This window comes from Myxocyprinus asiaticus, chromosome 22, assembly GCF_019703515.2.
Source record: "Myxocyprinus asiaticus isolate MX2 ecotype Aquarium Trade chromosome 22, UBuf_Myxa_2, whole genome shotgun sequence".
NCBI classification, from domain to species: Eukaryota; Metazoa; Chordata; class Actinopteri; order Cypriniformes; family Catostomidae; genus Myxocyprinus; species Myxocyprinus asiaticus.
This window is the reverse complement of record NC_059365.1, coordinates 34240256-34261726: the sequence shown is the minus strand read 5'-3', so window position 1 is coordinate 34261726 and position 21471 is coordinate 34240256. Positions and strand designations below refer to the sequence as shown.

Genomic DNA, 21471 nt, shown 5'->3' with positions numbered 1-21471 from the left:
CTGTTGGCACCCCTCCACCCTCAACCCATTGGGTGGTACACTGTAGGAGGCAAGTGAACGCCATCAGCCTTAATCCCCTTCTAATTTCGTGCCAGTCGGATGAAAGCACTTAAGAACGGCCGATGCAGACTCTTGAGTATAATAGGGAGGGTCTGTCAATTCTAAATCACTCAACTTCAGGTGCATTACTCATCGAGATGAACAAATTCCATCCACAAAAATAACTTGGATGAGAGTAAATAGCGCATCCATCTAAATTGCAACTAAGAAAATGTGACGGATATAAACTATATGATCACATGTTCCCCCTGAGGGCAAATTACTTGGATCGCTCATTATTGATTTTGCTCCAAGCAGCTCCCCTTCATTGGGCAGTCATTTGACTCCTCACACTAGTTACGTGGTGTTTTCACACACAATAAATGATGGTCAGGTAGAGCCAGCCTCGCTGTGAGAGCAAATCTTCCCACGGATTGGTGAAAAAAAGTCCTCAGCCTAGACATCCCAGAGGGACTGATTACACAACACTGAGACAAAAAAAAGTGTCTGTAAGAAAAGTAATATGACCTACGGATAGAACTGACAAACAAATAAATCTCACACACACAAAATTGTGCAGGTCATTTTAGAATGTGACCAACCCAAAAAAAGAAACAGATGTTCAATGGCACTAAAGCAATTTTAGAACTACCAACAAATCTCCATATGCACAGGTGAAGTAATGCTAAAAATGTAGAATGCTACACATTTCCAATCTGAACCATCAAAAATGACTAGTTGGTCTTAAGCAAGATCTGTATAATTAGGCTGGTTAAGGGCCAAACTTGTTTAAGTATTCAAAACAGCTAGAGAGTGTGCAACTGAATCAAATAGTATGCAGCGGTCTCAAGAAATGGCCAAAGACTCATGCAGATGTGTATATAGAGCAAAAGTAAAAAATAAAACAGTGCAGATTGAATGCAAGAATGCAGCCATCCAATATGGTAAATGGCAGATTCAACAAATGATGATGGCTGAAGTGGCATTGCTTTTAAAAGGGGGTGAAATTAAAGCAAAGATTACAAATGTTAGCTAAAAAAAAAAAAAAAAAAAAAAAAATTTTTTTTTTATATATTTCTAAAAAAAATATTCTGACCTATCCCTAAAAATAGCCTAATGTTTCTAATGTGTACAATACATCACCATCGGGACATGACTTCACATCCAAAGTCATTCTGCAAGTTCACGTAGGCTTTTATCAAAACTTAACTTGGTACATTCTTTGTTTTCCATGCATTGACCTGAATAACACAGATAAGCAAACTCACATCAATAAAATCAGACTTGAGACAGAAAAGCAAAAATGCAGACAACAGCTAAGTTGTGCATGTCTTGTATTTAGTGAAATCTCCTGTGGGGCTATGCAGTGTGAATGTTCTATTAGGGTCAGTATTCTGCCCCCCCTTCCTCCACAGATCCACAGGAGTATAAAAAGGTCTCTATGATGTTGGTTTGCTCATGACGCATTTCGTTTTGAAAACCTGAAAAAGAGAATAGGGAAACGCCATCAAATTGAAAGCCAACGTATACCAAATTAAGTATTTGCTTTCCGTGCCAACTTATAACACTAAGTTACGATACATACATAAGACATAGAATCTGACCAGAGAGGAAGTAGACGAAGAGACTGATTGTTAATTTCAACTGAACTGCCGCAACACGTTGCAGTTATCAATATTCTGACTGTGACGAATAAGAGGAAAAGAAGTGAGGGAGGGGGAGGGTGCGTTGAATCAAACGCAAAAGCACTGTGCAAGGCGGAAACTGAGCGAGCCAGCGAGCAAAGTGTATGAGAGAGCAGAGAGCTGTAGAGGGAGAGAGAGTGGGAGAGAAAGAGAGAAACTGCACTGATGATCGACGCCAGCCTGCCACCACTCTGTAGCATTGAGTGGCTGCAACAAAAGCACAGAATAACATCTCAGCTCCTCTCCTCCGCTTCTCCCCTCACTGCATCTCCCTTCCTCGGTGCTGAGAGCTCCACACAACAGTAGAGCCACATGGAACTGCCGTCGCAAGCGCAGCCTCTGCCTGTTACCAACAAGTTAGGGATGAAGGACCTCAAACAATGAAAGAGGAATGTGTGATCTTCAATTAACCAATTGAGCTGACATCACTGCGATGGAAAAGGAAAGAGGCAGCTAAGGGACGAAGAATCTGCTCAGCAGTGCCGCTTTGGATGCAAATCATCAACTTCAAAATTAAGGATTCTTGGAAGGCAAATAATGCTGGTCTTTTCTTAAGCTGGGAATTGAATAGCGAAAAGGGAAAAGAGGACAGACCAGAAAAAACAGCATCCCAGGACATGGAATTCCAGAATTTGGTTCAACTGGGGGGGATCAGCACTGCTTTAATTCTGAAGAGCTTGATTCCTTTTGTGTTTGCTCAAAAGGTTTTTTTCCCTTTGGATTTCTCTTCCATCTGGCTGCTCCAAAAGTCTGTGGAAAAAGACAGTTGAATGCAGCCTCCGATGTACATAAAAGAATGGGTAAGTAAGCCCTTTTTTTCTTAGAGTCTGGACCTGAATAGGCAATGTAGTGAATAGAAGGGGAAACAGTAGCTGGCAGGGTCTCTAGAAACATCTATATACTCAAAATGCTTTCCTTTTTTGGTCTGTATAAAGTCATGACTTGCACTTGTAATATCAAAAGAGCAGTCTTCTGCAGCAGAGGAAAAAAGCCGACTTTCAAGGCACTAAAAAATCTGCCTGCCAATAAAAAGAAAAAGAAACTGCATCATAGGGGATAAAAAAAAAAATCAAATAAAATAAATCCAAGAACCCGCTAATAAATGATAATGCTCCAATCTTGCAGTTTAAACATATGAATTGAATACCTATGCATTTAAAATACTATAAATAATACATTTTCCAAAGCATCGGTGCAACTAACTTAAACAGTTAAATGGCTAAAAAAAAAAAGGTTACCCTCAAACGTTCTTAATATTTTTGGGATCAACAAGAAGATTGCTTTGACTATGTTGAGAGATAGACAGAGAGAGAGAGAGAGAGAGAGAGAGAGAGAGAGAGAGAGAGAGAGCATGATAGTAAAAACTATTTTTCCCATGCACTGCAGAGATCAGATTTCCCTCCCCCCGGTTTATTTTCTTATCTTTAAACCCACCCAGGTTTCCATTCAAGGTGGCCATTGGTGGGACAAGCACCAGCGGCACTCTGTGTGATCAGCATGCTACTGTGCCTCCCTCCTGTGTCATGCACAACCTGCCCTCAGAAATGCCGATGTGAAGACCTGCAGTTTTACTGCGACACGCAGGGGCTCCTGGCGCCCCCAGATGGCGTGGATAAAGGAGCCCTTGGACTTTCTCTCAGACACAACACCATCAGTGAGCTCAGCCCAGACCAGTTCTTTGGTTTCACTCAGCTCACCTGGCTCCACCTGGATCATAACCAAATAACCACCGTGCATGAAGATGCCTTCCAGGGGTTGTACAAGCTCAAGGACCTGAACCTGAGCTCTAACCGCATCAACAAGCTACCAAACACAACCTTCATTCACCTCATCAACCTGCAGATTTTGGATCTCTCCTTCAACCAAATGACAGCATTGGAACCCGAGCTCTTTCATGGGCTCCGGAAGCTCCAGATCCTTCACCTACGGTCAAACTCCCTGCGCACTACACCAGTTCGAGCCTTCTGGGACTGCCGGAGTCTGGAATACCTTGGCCTGAGTAACAATCGGCTCCGTAGCCTGGCCCGGAATGGCTTTGCCGGGTTAATTAAACTGCGGGAGCTCCATTTGGAACACAATCACTTGACCAAGATTAACTTGGCGCACTTCCCTCGCCTGGTCGCTCTCCAATTCCTTTATCTACAGTGGAACAAGATCAACAATTTAACGTCCACCATGGAATGGAAATGGACAACTCTGGAGAAACTGGATCTCACTGGGAATGAGATTCACATACTTATTCCAGAAGTGTTCGACACTTTGCCCAACCTCAAGATCCTGCTGCTGGATAACAACAAACTGACCAGCCTCGATACCCAAACCATGGATATGTGGAAGTCCCTAAGCGCTATTGGGCTATCCAGCAACCTTTGGGAATGTACCAGAAGGATCTGCAATATGGCCACTTGGCTGATTACCTTTAAGGGTCGATGGGAGCATTCTATCCTCTGCCACAGTCCTGAGTACGCACAGGGCGAGGAAATACTGGATGCCGTTTACGGATTTCAGCTTTGCCAAAATTTCTCCGCACCAGTTGTACTGACCGGTACTACCACGGAGGCCATACTCCCAGAGATCACAAGCTCCCTGTTCGGAAATATACAGACTCCTACGCAAGACTTCTATGCAGAGGATTTTGGGAGCTTTACGATTATCACTACAACCACCATCAGTACCCAACCCCCACGCACTGCCCTTGCGACTACCATGACTGTGGAGGGGGCAGAGGTTACGGAGGACTACTCTGCGATTGACAACACAGTGCTGACCCAGAGAGTCATTATTGGCACAATGGCTCTGTTGTTTTCCTTCTTTCTCATCATTTTTGTAGTGTACATTTCACGAAAATGCTGCCCTCCTACTCTGAGGCGGATCCGCCATTGCTCAGCCATTCAGAACCGGCGACAGATGAGGACCCAACAGAGGCAGCCAATGGCAGACCTGGCAACACAGGTGCCCTATAATGAGTACGAGCCCAGTCATGAGGAGGGTGCGCTCGTGATTATCAATGGGTATGGGCAGTGTAAATGTCAGCAACTGCCTTACAAAGAGTGTGAAGTATAAACTATTTATTCCTGCTGTTTAAGGGTTTACCATTTGACCATTTTAAAAGATGCAGGGTTTGCTTTTGGACTTTTTTTTTTTTTTTTTCTTTTTAGTCAAAGATATGGCTTTGAAATTGTTAGCTATGAAAACTATGAAAGCTTGAGGTGACTGGGATGAATCTAAAAAAAAGGAAAGAGAAATTCACAAATTTATTTTTGTAATACAAATGCAAAGGTTCATATCTAAGCTGGGGCAATCAACCTCAGTAGAGGAAGATGTGTGAGATGTGTCACTGCATCACCAGTTTGTGTACTATGTATTCTGCAGCACAGAGGAGATGAGAAAATCTATAGCCAAACCGCCTAGAACCTTGTGCTCTGGAAAACGGTTTATAAAATGACATATCTACTGATAAATGGTGAAATTTTATTCCATGAAAAATAGTGTTACATATGCCGAACTTTTTCAAAAGGATTAAAAAAAAAAAAATATGTATGGTGCACGATAGGCGACACTATAGATCTCACTCACATATTCACATTTGAGGAGAGGGAAAAGGAAATCAGATGGATTAAAAGCATATTTTTACTCACCTTTTCTAAATTGAGAACAAGTACTGTTAAAAATTGCCACATAATGAAATTTAGATTTGAACAGGGAATTTAAGCACTCACATTAGTTGGCTTTCTCAAATGGCAGAAATTATCTTTTCAATTTTAACAAGACTTAAATTTGAACTAATGAGAACACTTAATGGCCTTCCCGTTTCTGCATTTGGTTAAATTCAATAAACTCTGTCCGCTTCCTTGAAATCTTAAAGCCTAGCACTTTGTGTGAAAAGGTTCATGTCCAATCCTGCTCTGCACTGGTTCTGACAAAATGTCTGAATATGCTCCTTCCACTCTGACTTCAGCAGGGATTTATTAAATGTTAACCACATACAATTGCTTATTTATCATTGTGCATATATACTTACATAAGATGGCTCAAAACACTGACATCTTCACTGTGATAGAACAATGCTGCTTAGACCATTGCACCAATAATTTATGAGAGACCATCAAAGTATGCTTGATGACAATGAAAACACCAGCGAGAAAGAACTTTTTAGGGACAAGGGAAGGGAAACAAATGTAGAGGACACAGACAATTGTCTCCTAAAAATAAACGCATAAGCTTAGCATCACACTGCCTGAATGCAGCAAAGAGTGAAATTGTACCTGACAGCTTCAACATTGAGTCAATTAAGCCTGAGGAAAAAGAATCTAATATTCTGTCACCTAAACCTCTGCCCCTGCAAGATTCAGCCTTCTTGGCCAGTACAGAAGTAGAACTTACATAGAGATAAATCCCTGCCTTCCTCTTTCATGGAAACAAGGGAGTTCTTTTTCATCATAGCCCTGGATCCCATTGGTCCATTACAGCATAAAAGCCTCTTTTTTTCTATGTTAGCTAAATATTGAGAGGAGAGGATAAGCATCAGAGCAAGGACACGAAAGTGACGTCGCAAGAAAGTGAGAGACACATAGTGAGGCTGAAGTAAAGCATTGTAAAGCTCTCAGGAGAGCATGCAGAAGATGACGAAGGCTGGGTCAGGACACATTTGTATGCAGCACTGAGAGGACAGACATTAGCATTAAACTAAAGAAGCCACTGCTGCAGTAGCTCTTTGTGTTGCACTCAGGAGTTGGGGGCAGGGATGCACAAAGGGGTACAGGGCAGACAAACACCCGTTAGCATCTAACTGAAGTCCACAAGTATTTTATGAGCAATGTAGCAGGGCTGAATCAGGGTACAGAAACCATTAGCAGCAAAGGAAAATGCTTGACAAAACAGCGACTGACTGGGCAAGATCTGGAAACACCATAATATCTGTGCCACAATGAGGCATTTTACCTCGTTACGGAAAGCTGCAAAAAATAAAAAACATCATCAAATCATATCCTGGGAGAGGCTTTTAGTGTTATGCTCAAAATCAGAGAAATTGACATCCATATCAAAGCTCTTTTTTTGGTCTACCTAATAGTAAACATTTTTGACAAACATGCAATAGGACACGATTAACTGTCTTACACAAAAATTAGTCATGCCTGATGAGATTGGTTAGGTGTCCTTTAGAGGGTGCTGTAAAATACCATCAAAGTTCATTCAAAAACCCAGAACCAATCCACAGTTCAGTACTTCTGTTGTCTTATTCCACAAACCATGCAAAAGACAATGAATTACTGTTGGTAAGACAAATACGAAAGGAATGTGGGTCTCTGTAGCTGATCTTTTCAACACATCAAGGGGTGTATCTGGGAATTTACTAGGACCTTTCATCACGATACGATCTTATATCGATTCTCTTGGCCTGCGATCCGATATTTGCTGATACATCAAAGCCTGCTGCGATACAATTTCAATTTGACTCTATTCAGGGACCTGCGGTCGATATTCTGATATTATATTTTACACAATCAATTAAAAAATTTTTGCCCTCACATGCAACCAAAATATAATTGGAATATTTTATTGAGCTCTCTGAAAAGTGTAAATTTAGTATCCACATTGGGACATCCACAACAAAATAACATACTTCAAATAATATAAAAAAACAGTGTCACACATAAGTGATCAATCATTTGAATACAGCTTATTTTTCAGTTTAATCCTATTCAAAGTACTTACATACCCATGACTTGGTTTTCTTGGCTACAACTTCCACAGTTGTAATGAAAAATTCGGTTATAGTTAACTGGGATAAATGTTAGTAAGGGTGTTGATGTGTAAAGTCTTATAAATGATGCTAGTGCTGGGCAGCAGGTGATTTCTCTTTCCCTCATTAGTGCTGTTCAGAATGTCAGCGTTGTTAAGACGTTGCACATGATGGTTGAACTGCTCCATGGTACTTTTAAATAGCAAATTCTCATATAAAATTAAAATGGTTCGCATGCGCAACGATATCGATGGAAACCCAAATTAATTGCACATGTGAGCTGGTCTGCGTTTTTCACGAGAGCTCCATTGAGCGCCTGGTTGACGTTTGTGCACGGATAGCAGATTGAATTTTGCTTCACAGACCCTGCACACATCCTCGTCCCACATGAAAAGCATATTTAGTGCTCATTTAGTGAAATGAATGTAATACGGTTGCTTCATCGCCTGACGGAAATGCATACGGATGCGGCTGGCATGAGAGTATTAACAAAGGTGCATCTTAAAAAAAAAAAAAAAAGATAGATAGATAGATAGATATTTACACGTTGTATCGATAACATTGGATCGTTGGTTATTGGATCGATGGATCGATACACCCCTAGAATTTACATTCCAAAACTGATTTTTCAAAGGCTGTTGACTTTAAAAAGCAAACTACACTAACATTTTATGAGCCAAGAACATCCACCCACTCTTTAACAAACGGTGTTGCTTTATATTCGATTTCGTGATGCCAACCTTTGCTTTCCTCCAAAAACACCTTGCATGTCTTAAGAAAACAGCTTACCTAACATGCACATCTGTAAACCCCCCCCCCCAAAAAAAAGAAAAAAAAAGAAAAAAAAATACTGATTAACCTTATATCCTTATCTGATAGTTTAGACATATAGTGGGGAAAAACTTAATGAAATACTGGCAAATGTTGTCATCTCACTGTTTAAACTATCAGCTTATGAGGTGATCACAAAACCATTACTTTGTAGAATCCATTTGCAATCCTGTAAAATGTATTTTGGGTTATGTTGCCATACGCCGAATTCCTGCTGCTCACTCTGGCCAAAACAGCACCCCCCCCCCCATCAAGTCACAACCCAAAACTTCTTTGTGCAAAAATGAATGCTTCTCAGCAACCTATCCCCAAACCCCGCTTTTTCCTTTTGTATTGTAATATGTACTATTTCATATCTGTATAGTGGGTAAAGATGTGGCCAACTGAAGATCTTTTTTTTTCTTAAGACGTATATTTTTAAATAAAAATGTTGCAAAATATAAATGTTTTGGTCTAATATGCTCTTCAGGTATACATGAGATATTACCAACTGTAAATGGGTGAATGTCATGAAAACATGTCCAGGTAACATTTCACCCCAAAATCCAAAATAAATAAATAAATAAATAAATACATATAATAAATATATTAGTCATTTTATTTCTCACAGGTACATGTAATTCTTAAGGATCTGTGCACGCTCACCTGGTACAGCGCAGTGATTCCATTACTTAATTTTGATATTGGGGTGAAATATGACCCAAACATATAGTTGTCATATTTTGTGATATTCACCCAAATACTGCCAGTTTTACCATACCTTTCAAATATTTTCCAAACAAACAATTCTAGAAACTTTATTATGTATCAAATGTTCTGAATACAGATATGTCTGAAAGGCTTGTAAGGATTGTGCACTCAAAGTATTTGGTCTGGGCTTCAAGCAAGGTGCCCCTCTGAAATAGCTTCTGATATCATTAGAATTATCATGACTTGCAACTCACCTGCCCTTCTAAACCGAGATAACAACCTGCCTGAATGTCTGGCATCAAAAGCAAAAACCTATTTGAGAATCCACTCTAGCCCAGGGCAGAGTTGGGTTCAAATCAGCTTAAAAAACTATTATAAACACCAAATGATTGACATTGGTTGAAAATGATTATCTAGCTCAATGGTTCTTGATTTAAATAAAATCTAAATAATGGTGGTCGGCTGAGGGTGGAGGGAAACTAGCTCAAAGTTTTGCCTGAGAACTACAAGTGACCATTGCTTCTCTCGTGATGTACTGAATAGTTATTTGCGCATATATCCGTCTGGACAGGTTTTTCCATCTCTATTCCTCCGGGGTTTTTATTCTTTGGTGAGCCGAGAACGTAAAGTGGTGCTGATGCATGACAGCACCAGTAGGAAATTACTGAGGTCTCAGATGCTCTCAAAATATTTGTCCACAAATAAATGAAAGGCAAGCTAGTCACTCTGAATCCACATTACAGATTTTCATCCCAACTGCATTGTTCTGAAAAAATAATTCCACAGAATCTGTACTTAGCAAGGAAGATGAAGATTGGGTTACATTAGTTTGTGGGCATTTGATAATTTTTACATCAAAATAAGTAATTGCTTGCAGGGTTTCAAGCTTTCAAATGTGTGAGGGTGGCAGCAAGCATATGCCACAAAACAACAGCTACCCGCTCGTATACTGTGCACTGCACAAGTACTCCAGGACAAGCTAAAGGAAAACCAATTTCGAGTTCAGAATGCAGGTGACCAAAAACAAATATCCAGAGACTGTATGGCTAAACTTGGGAGTCTAATATATCAGACACAGTGAATACCTGCTTTTATGTGCCCATTTTAAATGCATTTCTTTTTTTTCCCAAAAAATACACTTAGTTTTTCAGACTCTTCAACAACAATTATATTGTGTGTCATCCACGATAGCGGTTTTTTTTATTTAAAGATTTTAAAGAGAAGCTTTGTCAACATTTTCAACAACGATATTGTGCGTGTCATCCACGATTATTGCCTCACTACTTAAAGGAATGTTCTGGGTTCAGTATAAGTTACCCTCAGTTAACAGCATTGGTGGCATAATATTATTTATCACAAAAAATAATTGACTAGTCCCTCATTTATTTAAAAAAAAAAAGTTACAGTAACCCAGTCCATAAACATAAAAAAATACACATTGTTTCAAAAGTACAGCCATAAAATGTTAACATTTTACATGAACATGACTGTAGTGTGATAATCGTTTACAAGATGTAAGGTTTGTCTTATGGCAATACTTTTGAAACATACGTTTGAAATGTATTTTAATGATCATGCACTGGCCCCTTTCACTTCCATTGTAACCGCCTTGCTGTAAAACCCTGCACACATGCAACAACTTTAAAAATTGCTTAATGTTGCTAATCCCTGTACTGTGAAGTTGCTGTTGGACATTCCTACTTCTGTCGCTCTAACGTTATTGGTGGACTGTACGTCTGGATATATCTCTTGAAAACTGGATCATGGATGAGGTATTTTGCCAGTAAAACTAAGATACCGTTCAAATTTGACAAGGAATTTGTTTTCGTTTTTTGCCGTTAAAAATGAAAATTCTGCAGTAGAGTTTGTTGAACCTTGATGAACGATCTATCAATGTACAAAATCTATGAATCAAACTCAGACTGCCAACAATTCCTAAAACGTCATTCTAATTTGACAAAATCTGTTTATGTCCGTAAAAATGAATTAAACTCAGACTGCCGACGGTTTCTTTTCCACGCATCATTTTTATATCCATGTAAATGGTTACACACAAATCATTTAGAACAGTGAAAACACTCACAGAAACTTTAACTTCTGTGTTGCCTGCAATCGACTAGGATGACGTGAGCTCCACTGAGGCGCGTTCTTCCATGTTGGTTGTCGCTGCCAAGTGTCGCTCCTCATTTGCACAAAGTTAAGCTTCTCAACTTTCTGAAGTCGCTGGACACGCCCACCTCTAGTCACCAGAGGTCGCTCTTGCTCGTGTCGCTGTAAATCGCCAGCTCTCATTGAAAATGAATGAGATGAAGTCGCTTTGTTGCTTAACTGCAAGTAGATTGTTTTTTTTATAAACAACAGATGAGTCTTATATTTTTGCAAATGCTGCCGATGGAGCTTAACTTGCACTGAACCCAGAACATTCCTTAAAAGTTTAAGGGAAGCTTTAAATCTGATATTGTATGTTATAGTCCCAAAATCATTGAACTCTGATGACAAAATAGTTAAATCATTTTACTGAAGTTGAAAGGTAACGCAATTGTTCGACTGTTCCAGCACATCCCTCCAGGCAGCTGTTGACCACTAGTTCACAGATACTGTGCCTATAGGCATTTTCTCAAGGGAAGAGGAGAAAAAGGGTTGTTGGGGGGAAGGGACAAGCCAGAATGGCTAAAGCAGAACATGATTTATAGAGGACTACCATTTCTTGGCCAGACTGTGTGTGTAAGAGAAGAGGTTTTGTGCCTACAGAGGCTTCAGATGCAGTGGCTTTCTAATGCTTTTCACTCACCGCAAAGGAAGCTATTAACTCCAAAGGTCACTTTTTAATTTGGTTGCAGCTCTCTGTGGCAGAGGTCTGTCCCTTTCTGAGAAAATGAAAACAGAACTGATTTAAATTAGGATTTAAGCACACAAAGATGAGCATAAGAGAAGCGAGAGGATATTTTCCATCTCAACTTTTCACTCTAACTGTACAGCGTGTACCCAATTATGAAGGTTTGTTTAAACCCTGCAGGAAGTCACTGAACAGACACAAAAGAAAAGGAAAATCAAGACCAGATAGAAATGGGCTAATACTTTAGAGGATTACTTATTGTACTGCTGCACTCACTTTAAACGTTAATTTGCTTGCTTCTGTTTTTAGTGGATCGAAAAAAAGGTCTTATTTTTCTCTGGGTATCATTTCCTTAGAGAGTGAGCTCAGAACTCGGGCTCTCAGGGTCCACAGAGGATGAATGGACACCTCTCTTCAAAACAAGTCTGAAATGAACTATATTAAAGCAAAGGGCCAAAGCTCCATTTGCCACCAAGGGTAGTCATCCCTCATTCACTCCCTGATCAAAGCATTCAACAAAAAGAAAATGACAGCAAGGGGAGCGATATGGCACAATGAACCAACTACGGAAAAACAAAAGCATTGTTGTTAGATTCGTATGAAGCACGTCTACCGGACATTAAGACGATACTAACTGTTGAAGTGATACTTCCTAGCAGTGTATGAAGTCAAGAGTATGACTGCTATTCTACAAAGACAAAGAGACAAATATGTATAAAGTCACATTCAGCAGACATTAATTGTTTTCTTAGTGCACATCCAAGCATAGTGAATAATGTAATCACTGTTTTATTTATTCTGTGTTGTTACATAAGCTCTTTTCTCAGTTTAGAAAATGGGGGAAAAGGGTGATTCTCAAACTTGTCAAGAAAATGCCTGGGTCCTATTTTACTCCAAGATCAAAAGAAAAAAAAAAAAGGAATGATATTTTGCATAAAGAAATTTATGTCTATACATGGGGACATAAAGATTTTTTTTATTGTGAAATGACTTCCAATACAGTTATAAATATTTTGCCCCCAAATGTACATTACCACATTGTGAAAAAAATTATTAAAAAAAATATATTATTTAAATTGTTAAGTATTTACACATAGCAGTACTCCCTTGGTACTGCTTTTCATTTTTCAAATTTTAATTTAACAAAAAAATTAAATAATTGTACACAGCATATTTTTATCGGTTATATAATACAATAATGAGAATCGTCATTAAAAACAATGGGAATAGTAAAAGTAAAACATACGGATTCCAGGTCGACCAATAGTGATTTTTAGGGCTGTACATTGGGCAGAGAAATTAAATTCGAAATTTACCTTAAATATTTTCAAAATTCGAACAATATTTAAATTTTAAAGTCAGTTGATTTTTAAATTGACGTTGTTTCCTTAGTCCACAAAAGGGCACATTAAATACATAAATCATACAGCACCGTTATATTATTAAAAAGAACATTCCATTTTCAGCTAATGTGCATAAAATAAATAAATAAAAAGTTTTAGTAGGTCCATAATTTCAAATATTAAGTTAAAAGTAAAATGAAGGGGGTGAATGCTTCAATAGACAGTTCACATGGTGTTACTTGCACTGACGCCACAGTATAATACCACAGACTCAAGCTTCATAATAACAGCAAAATACCACATTGTTTTTTTTATCCATTACAGTTGTATGTAAAGTAACAATATTCCCAGATAGCAGTGGTGTGTGTGTATATATATATATATATATATCACACACACACACACACACACACACACACACACACACACACACACACACACACGCTCACTAGACGAACGTCTTTGTTTAGATTTGTTTTTATTTATTCAGCGTCTCATGCAGGAATGCTGTTTTTTATATGCTGTGTCTAGTTAAAAATAACTTTAAAAAGTATCTTGAGACACTTGCTTTTGGTTAAACTGTATTTGTTGCGCTGCATCTAGCCTTTTTTAGAGCAAGAATGCGATAGATCTGAAGTCATCGTCAGTGCTTGGCACACATCCAAAATTCTAATGCACAGTTTTAGCATTTGAATGCGCATTGTTTTCTTAAATTCTAAGAATATTCAAATTTTTATTTGACAGCCCTAGTGGATTTAGCAGATACCGGTAACTAAGGTGGTGGAAAAGGCTGATAATTCATCAGCCAAGAGTTTTTAAAACAGATTCATAGAATGTTACAAAATTTTCTCAGCACAGACATAGAGGTCAGAGTCCAAAATGAAAAAAATCCCAATGTAGTTTATTTCTCAACCAAAATCCCAATAATAATTAGAAAAACAAAAAGTACAATTTGGTACATAACATGGGACTTTTAACACTAAGCCAGAAATACACAGGAGACTCTTATTTTGAAATGCTCTATATTTAATATTTAGCAAATTAAGCTTTTTATAGCCTATATATTATTATTATTATTATTATTATTATTCACAATATATGATGTTGGAGACACAATGTAGTTTTCTTTGCATGCCCTCACTTCTATATATATATAAAAAAAAGGAATATAATTATTTATTTATTTATTTATTTATTTATTTTTTTTTTACTATCGGCATTGATTTTTGCTGATAACCGATAGTTCCAAAAAGCAACTATCGCCACAGATTAATCTGTAAAACCCATATATCGGTCTACCTCTAATCCGGATGCACTGCAGTAATGATTATTGGGTGGTACAAGAATGCTGTCACAATGCAAAAAAATCTTAATGTTCCTAAATGTAAGCTTTATTTTCTTTTTTGTTTTGATGATGATGACTTGGGGGTTAAATATAACCCAACACATTTTGTTGATAGGTTTTGTGAGAATCACCCAAAAAGCTTTTTTTGTTTGTTAGCTGAATTGATGTCTATTTTACTTTTAGAATCTGGGGGACAGAGGCCCTGTTAATGTTTACAGCTGTAGTTTATAATAGCAATGATGCAATTCACGGCAACTGATGCAGCAAAGGGAAGATAACCAAGAGATTAACACATTTAAGCAGCCTCTAAATCAACCTGTTATAAAAGCACCAGACAGCAGATAAAGGAAAAAGCCATCACATTTGATTTCTACATAGTTAATGACCATCGCTAGATGTGGACACACAGGATTTAAATGACAAAACGCTCCATTTCTCTCTCGCATGGTTGCCAAGGAAACAGTGTTCAGCCAAACCGAGTTTGTGTTCATTATCATCTAGGGTGTGACGAACAAAGAGATTCATTATCCTTGTTCTGACCAGCAGTAACTTTATGTAGCCCTATTCATGAGAATTTGACACATTTTGAGTATCAGAGGGACTCAATATCAAATATTAAGGTACATACAGAGCCAATTCATCGAGATAGCACCATTTTAATGCAGCAGTTTAAGAAAAGGACCCTAACAGTACTGTTGAACATGACAATGGTTCTTTGACTAGTAAACAGAGTTGGCCTTCATGCTACTCAGCATAGTAACAATACCAGTTACACAACTGGAGAGAGAGTTTAATTTTTTCCTCCAAACAAATACCAAGCGCAAAAGTCATCCGTTAGGCTGCGCAGTTTTCAGAATCAGGTTAGACTGAAAAAAGCACTTTACAAGGGCTGCACACATGGCCTTTATAATCAAATGTGACGTGTGCTATAATTACCCTTACCTGGATTCCATCACGTTTGCCTATTATATCTAGATACCACAGGTGACATATCCGCATCACCACCGACTCACTGAATAGAGTCAAGAGACCATGTGCACATTTCATTTTAAGGAAATACAATCAATACCTCAAACCCACAAGAGAGGAACTTTTTGAAAAGCAATCATATACATTGAAAGGCAATTTACACAGATCTTAAAAGGGAAGACCAGATATGTGCTATGAATATAGTCCATTTCTACCATTCCTTGATGGAATAGGATTGAATAAGCTTTTTCAACTAGGCCAACTGCACATGGGTTTAAGCAATAAAATAGCCATTTGAGAAAGTACTGGACTGATGCAGCAACTGGAAACAGAGTTCAAAGACTCCAGAGCAGCACGCGTCAAGCATTTATTATGAGTCTAATTAATCTTGAAAATGCTTACCCAGGACAAAGCATCGATCTGGATCTCTGTCAGCAAATACCTTCATAACGTTTACTGCTTTCCACATTTTAAGCTGCTCCTCCCTGGACCCAAAAACACATCTTGGGGCGGATGAGACAGAATCAATTAAGCTCGGTCACAAACCCATAACAAGGACATATACAAGTGGAAAGATATGCCAAAACCTTCTGTCTGCCAAAGCCTCTGCCTTGAATTAGTTTCTTATTCAGTAAACATAAATACTTCAGGATTTTAAGAAAAGATCCTTTAAAAAGTGAAACAACATTACATATCATATTAAAATAAAAATGCTGTCTTACACACACACACAAAAAAAAAAAAAAGCGTCTCTTTCGTTAGCACGGTTACTATTAAATTAATAATTTACCCAAAAAGGTATATGTTGTCATCATTTATTCATCCTCACGTCATTCAAAACATGATGTGGATGTTTAGCAAAACCATGCTGCTCTGTCCCTGGGCACCATTCACTTTCATGGTTTTCTTTTCCATACAATAAACATGAACCAGGGCAAAACAGCAGCTTGGACATTCTGCTATATAACTCCTTGTATGTTCAACACAAGAAAGTCATACAGGTTTGTTATGACATGAGTGAGTAAATGAAGACTATTTAAATATTTGGGTGAACTATCCCTTTAATGACACTTGTGATATTTCCTATTCGATGAAATTGAATAAACTCTGAAAGCATCGCAATTGTATGCCACAATATAAAAAAAAAAAAAAAAAAAAAAAAAAAACGACTTTTCAGACAGTGAAGTGTCAGTAAAAATGGCTTGGTACATTATGCATACAAGAGTGACCTTTTCATTTCATAAGCCTAACAGTCACAGACAAGGAACCAGATTTAGTGTGCAGCCGACAGGAGACCGTAAACACTAACAGGACATTTCACTGCATAATACTGGAAACTGTAGTCCAGATCTGCAAGTCTCTATCCATTTACCAGCCTTTCACTTGGGATTGAAGAGCAGAGAAAGGGGTATGCTAAGCTTGGCAGCATTTATCTGTCTTCACTGAGCAATCAGTTGTGGCATCCATTCGCTGCTGGCAAATTGTACAGAGCGGTTAATAAACATAGCATGCTATCTGTCTTTATACTGTCAAATTTAGTCTGAAGCCTGCCGTGAGGCCAATTCCAAGGTGGGTTATTGAAGCTTGAGGGTGTGAATACTAATGCTCATTCACTGAGGGAATCTTTTCTGATTCACACTTATCTGCTTTGCTGATCCATAAAAATGAAGCTGTTTCTCCAGGAAAAGGTGACGAGATCACAATTTTGATTTATTAAGCATGTTCAACACAAATTTATGCTGTCATTCCTGCGCCTTAATTACCAGGGGAATGATCCTTGACCACTCTGAATACAAGCCCATACGTCAAACTATCAGAGCACGTCTGTGACACTGCGGCCCCTTCATGATGGCGAGTTGAAAGACATGAGCGTGACTTAAAATGCTTCAATCATTATTAAATATTTGCAGAATTCTGCTGTGCAGGGTGAAATCTAATCAATTTTTAATTCATTAATATTAATGCCATGATTGTTGCTTAGAGACTATTCTGGCTTAAAAAAAAAAAACCTAACACTCTGGAAGTTTAAAGATTTTCCATATGACATTTCAATGACAACTGGGATGTAAACATTTCAATAAACCTACCCTACTGGTAAATTTAGTACAACCACTCCCCCAGGTAACTGGAGTTAAAAAAAAAAAAAAAAAAAAAAAAAATGGAAAATCATTTTCAACTGCACACATGGAAGTTGTCAGTTCAGGTTAAAGACTTGGTGCTGATTATCAAGCGAGGCTCACTTCCGCAACATGATCACACAGGAAGTCGGCATGTTTTTTCAGAGAGTTCCGGTACCCTAGGATCTGCCACATTATGCCGACTCACTCACAAGCGCAATCTCCTATCAGACATTTTAGTATTTGCTCCAGTGTGTTAACTGTCCCGTGGTGCGACCAAAAGCATGTTGCATAAGCACCATGGGAGAACCGGGTTCAGATCCCATGGTGAAACCAGGAAGTAATCTCGTTCGAATAATCAGTGGTGAGTGCAAAATGGAGGTTGCATTTTTCCCTTTAACATTAAATGTTTACTCCACTAATGGTTAGATTAAGGTTTGGGGGGTACGGTTTATAAAATATGTGCAATATGAATTCCTCTTCATTGCATTACTGTAAGTTCAGCTGAAACCGACTCACTCAACTCGCTTTTGGTGCCACTCAGTGGACATTTACCCCGGAAAATTGAGATCACACTTGCCCATTCACCCAACAACACTTACCGCTTTTGCCACTGGGGGCAGTGTTTCGAATTTCATTAAGCACACACTGATATCAGCTAAAGAAAAGTCAACCTACTTTTTCTGATTTCACTGTGAGAAAAGTCTGCATTTCGATATAGAGCCCTACTACAGTGATATTATAAGACTTTGGTAATAACACAGACCTTGATCTGAACCCAATATATAATAGTCGACCTTGAAAATGAACCACACATCACAATACGGTGGCAAATGTGTTCAAGATGCAAAAGGACCAGCACAGGCTATTAACTTTTAATATGCCATTTGCAAAACAACCCTATGAAGTCAACGACATTAAATGTCTCATAAAACAAGCAGCTTACAAGCTTTTTTCTTCCAATGGTGAGAACACCAACAGTTCAACCATGTGTCTACATAACATGTTTGAGTTAATAGACATGTAATGGCACTGTGGGAAATAATGCGGTCTTGTAAAGACTGTAAAGGATCCACTGTGGCGAAAATCAAGCCGGTGCGACTATTAAAGTACCGTTTACCTTTGGATCTTGACAGTATATTGGAGGAAATGTGTTGTTCTGTATTACCTACGAGGGCAATGGTGCCCTCGACAATCACAACAGCAAAGACACAGGCATCTTCTACAATTAACCCAGTTTATAAATGCTACATCACTAAAGTAAACGTGGGAAAATGCCATAATCCACGACAGCTACTTTACAGCCCCTAAAATAGGAAATATTTCATTTTCATTTTTTATTTATCTATCCTTTGGTGGTGGTGGTGGTTTTAAAGAGGGTGCTTGTTTTCCTGTTAAATAAAATATTCTAGCTGTAACTGCAAACAGTGCAAACACTGATCAAAACTAAACTGAAAGAGCTTTTGAAGCCTGAGCAAGCTATTGATTTCTGTTGACAAATCATTCAAAGCCTTGCAATGTGTGCATTTTATAGACAGCTTTGTCTTACACAGCAAGATCCAGTAAAATGCAAAATAGAATAACAAACCAGCATTCTGGTAATTATTTTCTCTTAGCTGCTTCAATGTTTACGTTTTTAAAAGCCAACTTAATAGACATATCACATATGATACGCCATAACCTAAACAAAAAATATGACAGGAAGTGATATTAGGTGTGAAAATACTCACAAAGAGTCATACAAAATAGTGCAACTGAGGGCTAAGCATTTAAACTAAAAGATAAATCACACTGGTTCATAGGGCCTAGTGTTTTTTTTTAACCATGTATCACCATTTGTGTTTGGGTCAAACTAATTGAAATATTTGTTTTGGGGGGTTCAGAGGCAATTAATCTTGGCCTAACCTCATTTATCTGCTGGAAAACAATTTATTCTGCTCCTCTGGACATTTATTAAATGCAATTACAAGGCATTTCAGGAAGAGTGTAAATGCAAATTCCCTGGACCATCTCTCCTAGATTAAAAGTCTAAACATTGGCCTAAATGTAGCAAAGGCGGTTCACCGCAAATCCAGTCCCTAGCGGAGAAAACAAATTCATAAATAACTAAAGCAACTATGTTTTTGTGCTTGAGAAGAACTTGATGTGTTTCTCTAGAAAGAGACAATGCATTAAACAAGTTCTGCATGCATTTAAAGTTACTGTTACAGTTTTAATTGCTGGGTTTGCATTCATTCGTTAAAAAAATAAAAAAAAATAAAAAAAAATATTTAAAAGTTCAGGTGACTATGTTTTTGACAGAGCAGATAAATTGTGCACTTTTTTGTCTGCAGAGAAAATAAGCAGCCCAAGGTCACTGTCACATTAACATGCAATCATCATTCTGCAGGTCATTTACTCTTTATTCGGAACAGGACAAGTGGAGCGTGGTTCATAAATTTCAATACTATGGTTTCTTCAACTCATTAGCCGCATTTCCACTATCAGGCCAAATGAGGGCATGCTGGTGCGAGCCAGGGCAAGTTGCAGGGTACCCACTGTCACTTCTGGGGCTTCGCATGCCTCCTCAGGGCTTCCTTGGGGCCACCGATTACCCTTGGGCCAAAGAAGGACGACTGGGGATTGAGGCGGTGTCAATGGCAAAGGTGGTCAGTGGTTTCAACACATACTCATTTCCCAGTCTTTCATATCTCGCTACCAGCTTACTTCAACAGATCAACAGAGAACAGGGAATTATCAGTGCTGGTCAGTAGATGAAATCAGGGCTCTTCTGAATATTTGGCCTGATGAAAATGTGCAACATCAGATTGATGGCATCTGCCGAAATGAAGACGTGATTAGGTATATTGTCGCCGAACTTACCAAGTTGTGTATCTAGTGCACAACAGTACAGGTTCGGGAAAAAAAATAAAAGTTGTGAACAGTACAAATCAGTTCATTTTGATGGCTAGCTAGTCTTTCAGTGTCCAATACCTCAACTTGACTTTCCCTTTTACTTGTGAAATGGGTGGGGTGCATGACTTTGGCACCAGGGCGCAGTAATAAAGGAACTGTTCACTCAAAAATGAAAATTTTCTCAATTACCTTTCAGCCATCCCAGAAGTGTATGACTTTCCTTCTACGGTAGGACCGAAGTGAAGCTTTTTATAAGTATATTTCAGCTCTGTTTGTCCATACAATGCAAGTAAACAAGTGCCATCAGGCTGCTGGCTATTTGAAGGTCCAAAAGGCATATTTAGGCAGCATAAAAAGTAATCCACATGACTCCAGTCGATTAATGTCTTCTGAAGCAAACCGATAGGTTGGTGTAAGAAATAAAATAGATAACGTTTTTAACTTTAAATCGTTGCTTCTGCCCAGCGCTGGATTGCTGTTTGAAATGACCTAACTCTCACATGACGTTTATTCTTCTGTTGTATACAAAGCGCATGCTTTTGACTCATCACGTGAACGTGCCCTCCACGATGTGTCGACTGCTGGCAGGAAGTGATTTCTTTATTTTTTTTACACAAACCTATTGATTTGCTTCTGAAGACATTAATTGATCGACTGGAGTCATGTGGATTACTTTTATGCTGCCTAATACCTTTTGGACCATCAAATAGCCAGCAGCCTGATGGCACCCATTCACTCGCATTTTATGGATAAGCAAAGCTGAAATGTGCTTATAAAGATCTTCACTTCGGTTCTGCTAAAGAAGGAAAGTCATACACATCTGGGATGGATTAAAGGTAAGTATGAGAGGATTTTCATTTTTGGGTGAACACCCTTTAAGGGTGGGTTTTAGATGTTGGGGGGGGGGGGGCTATTGGACCGATGGTGGGAATGCAGATAAATTTTGGTCTCGCGGCTCGAGGTCCGAGACTACTGTCG

General features: G+C 38.6%; 2 protein-coding genes across 2 annotated transcripts in view; one reads left to right on the top strand and one right to left on the bottom strand.

Moving 5' to 3' along the window:
* LOC127413114 (catenin alpha-1) overlaps nt 1-21471 on the bottom strand; it is a 138448-nt gene that overhangs the window by 72444 nt on the left and 44533 nt on the right. The gene's annotated exons all lie outside the window — the stretch shown is intronic.
* Nucleotides 1915-8826, top strand: LOC127413121 (leucine-rich repeat transmembrane neuronal protein 2-like). Its single transcript, XM_051649999.1, has 2 exons — nt 1915-2524; nt 3163-8826. The coding sequence occupies exons 1-2, from the start codon at nt 2521-2523 to the stop codon at nt 4785-4787; spliced, it is 1629 nt and encodes a 542-aa protein (XP_051505959.1). The 5' UTR covers nt 1915-2520; the 3' UTR covers nt 4788-8826.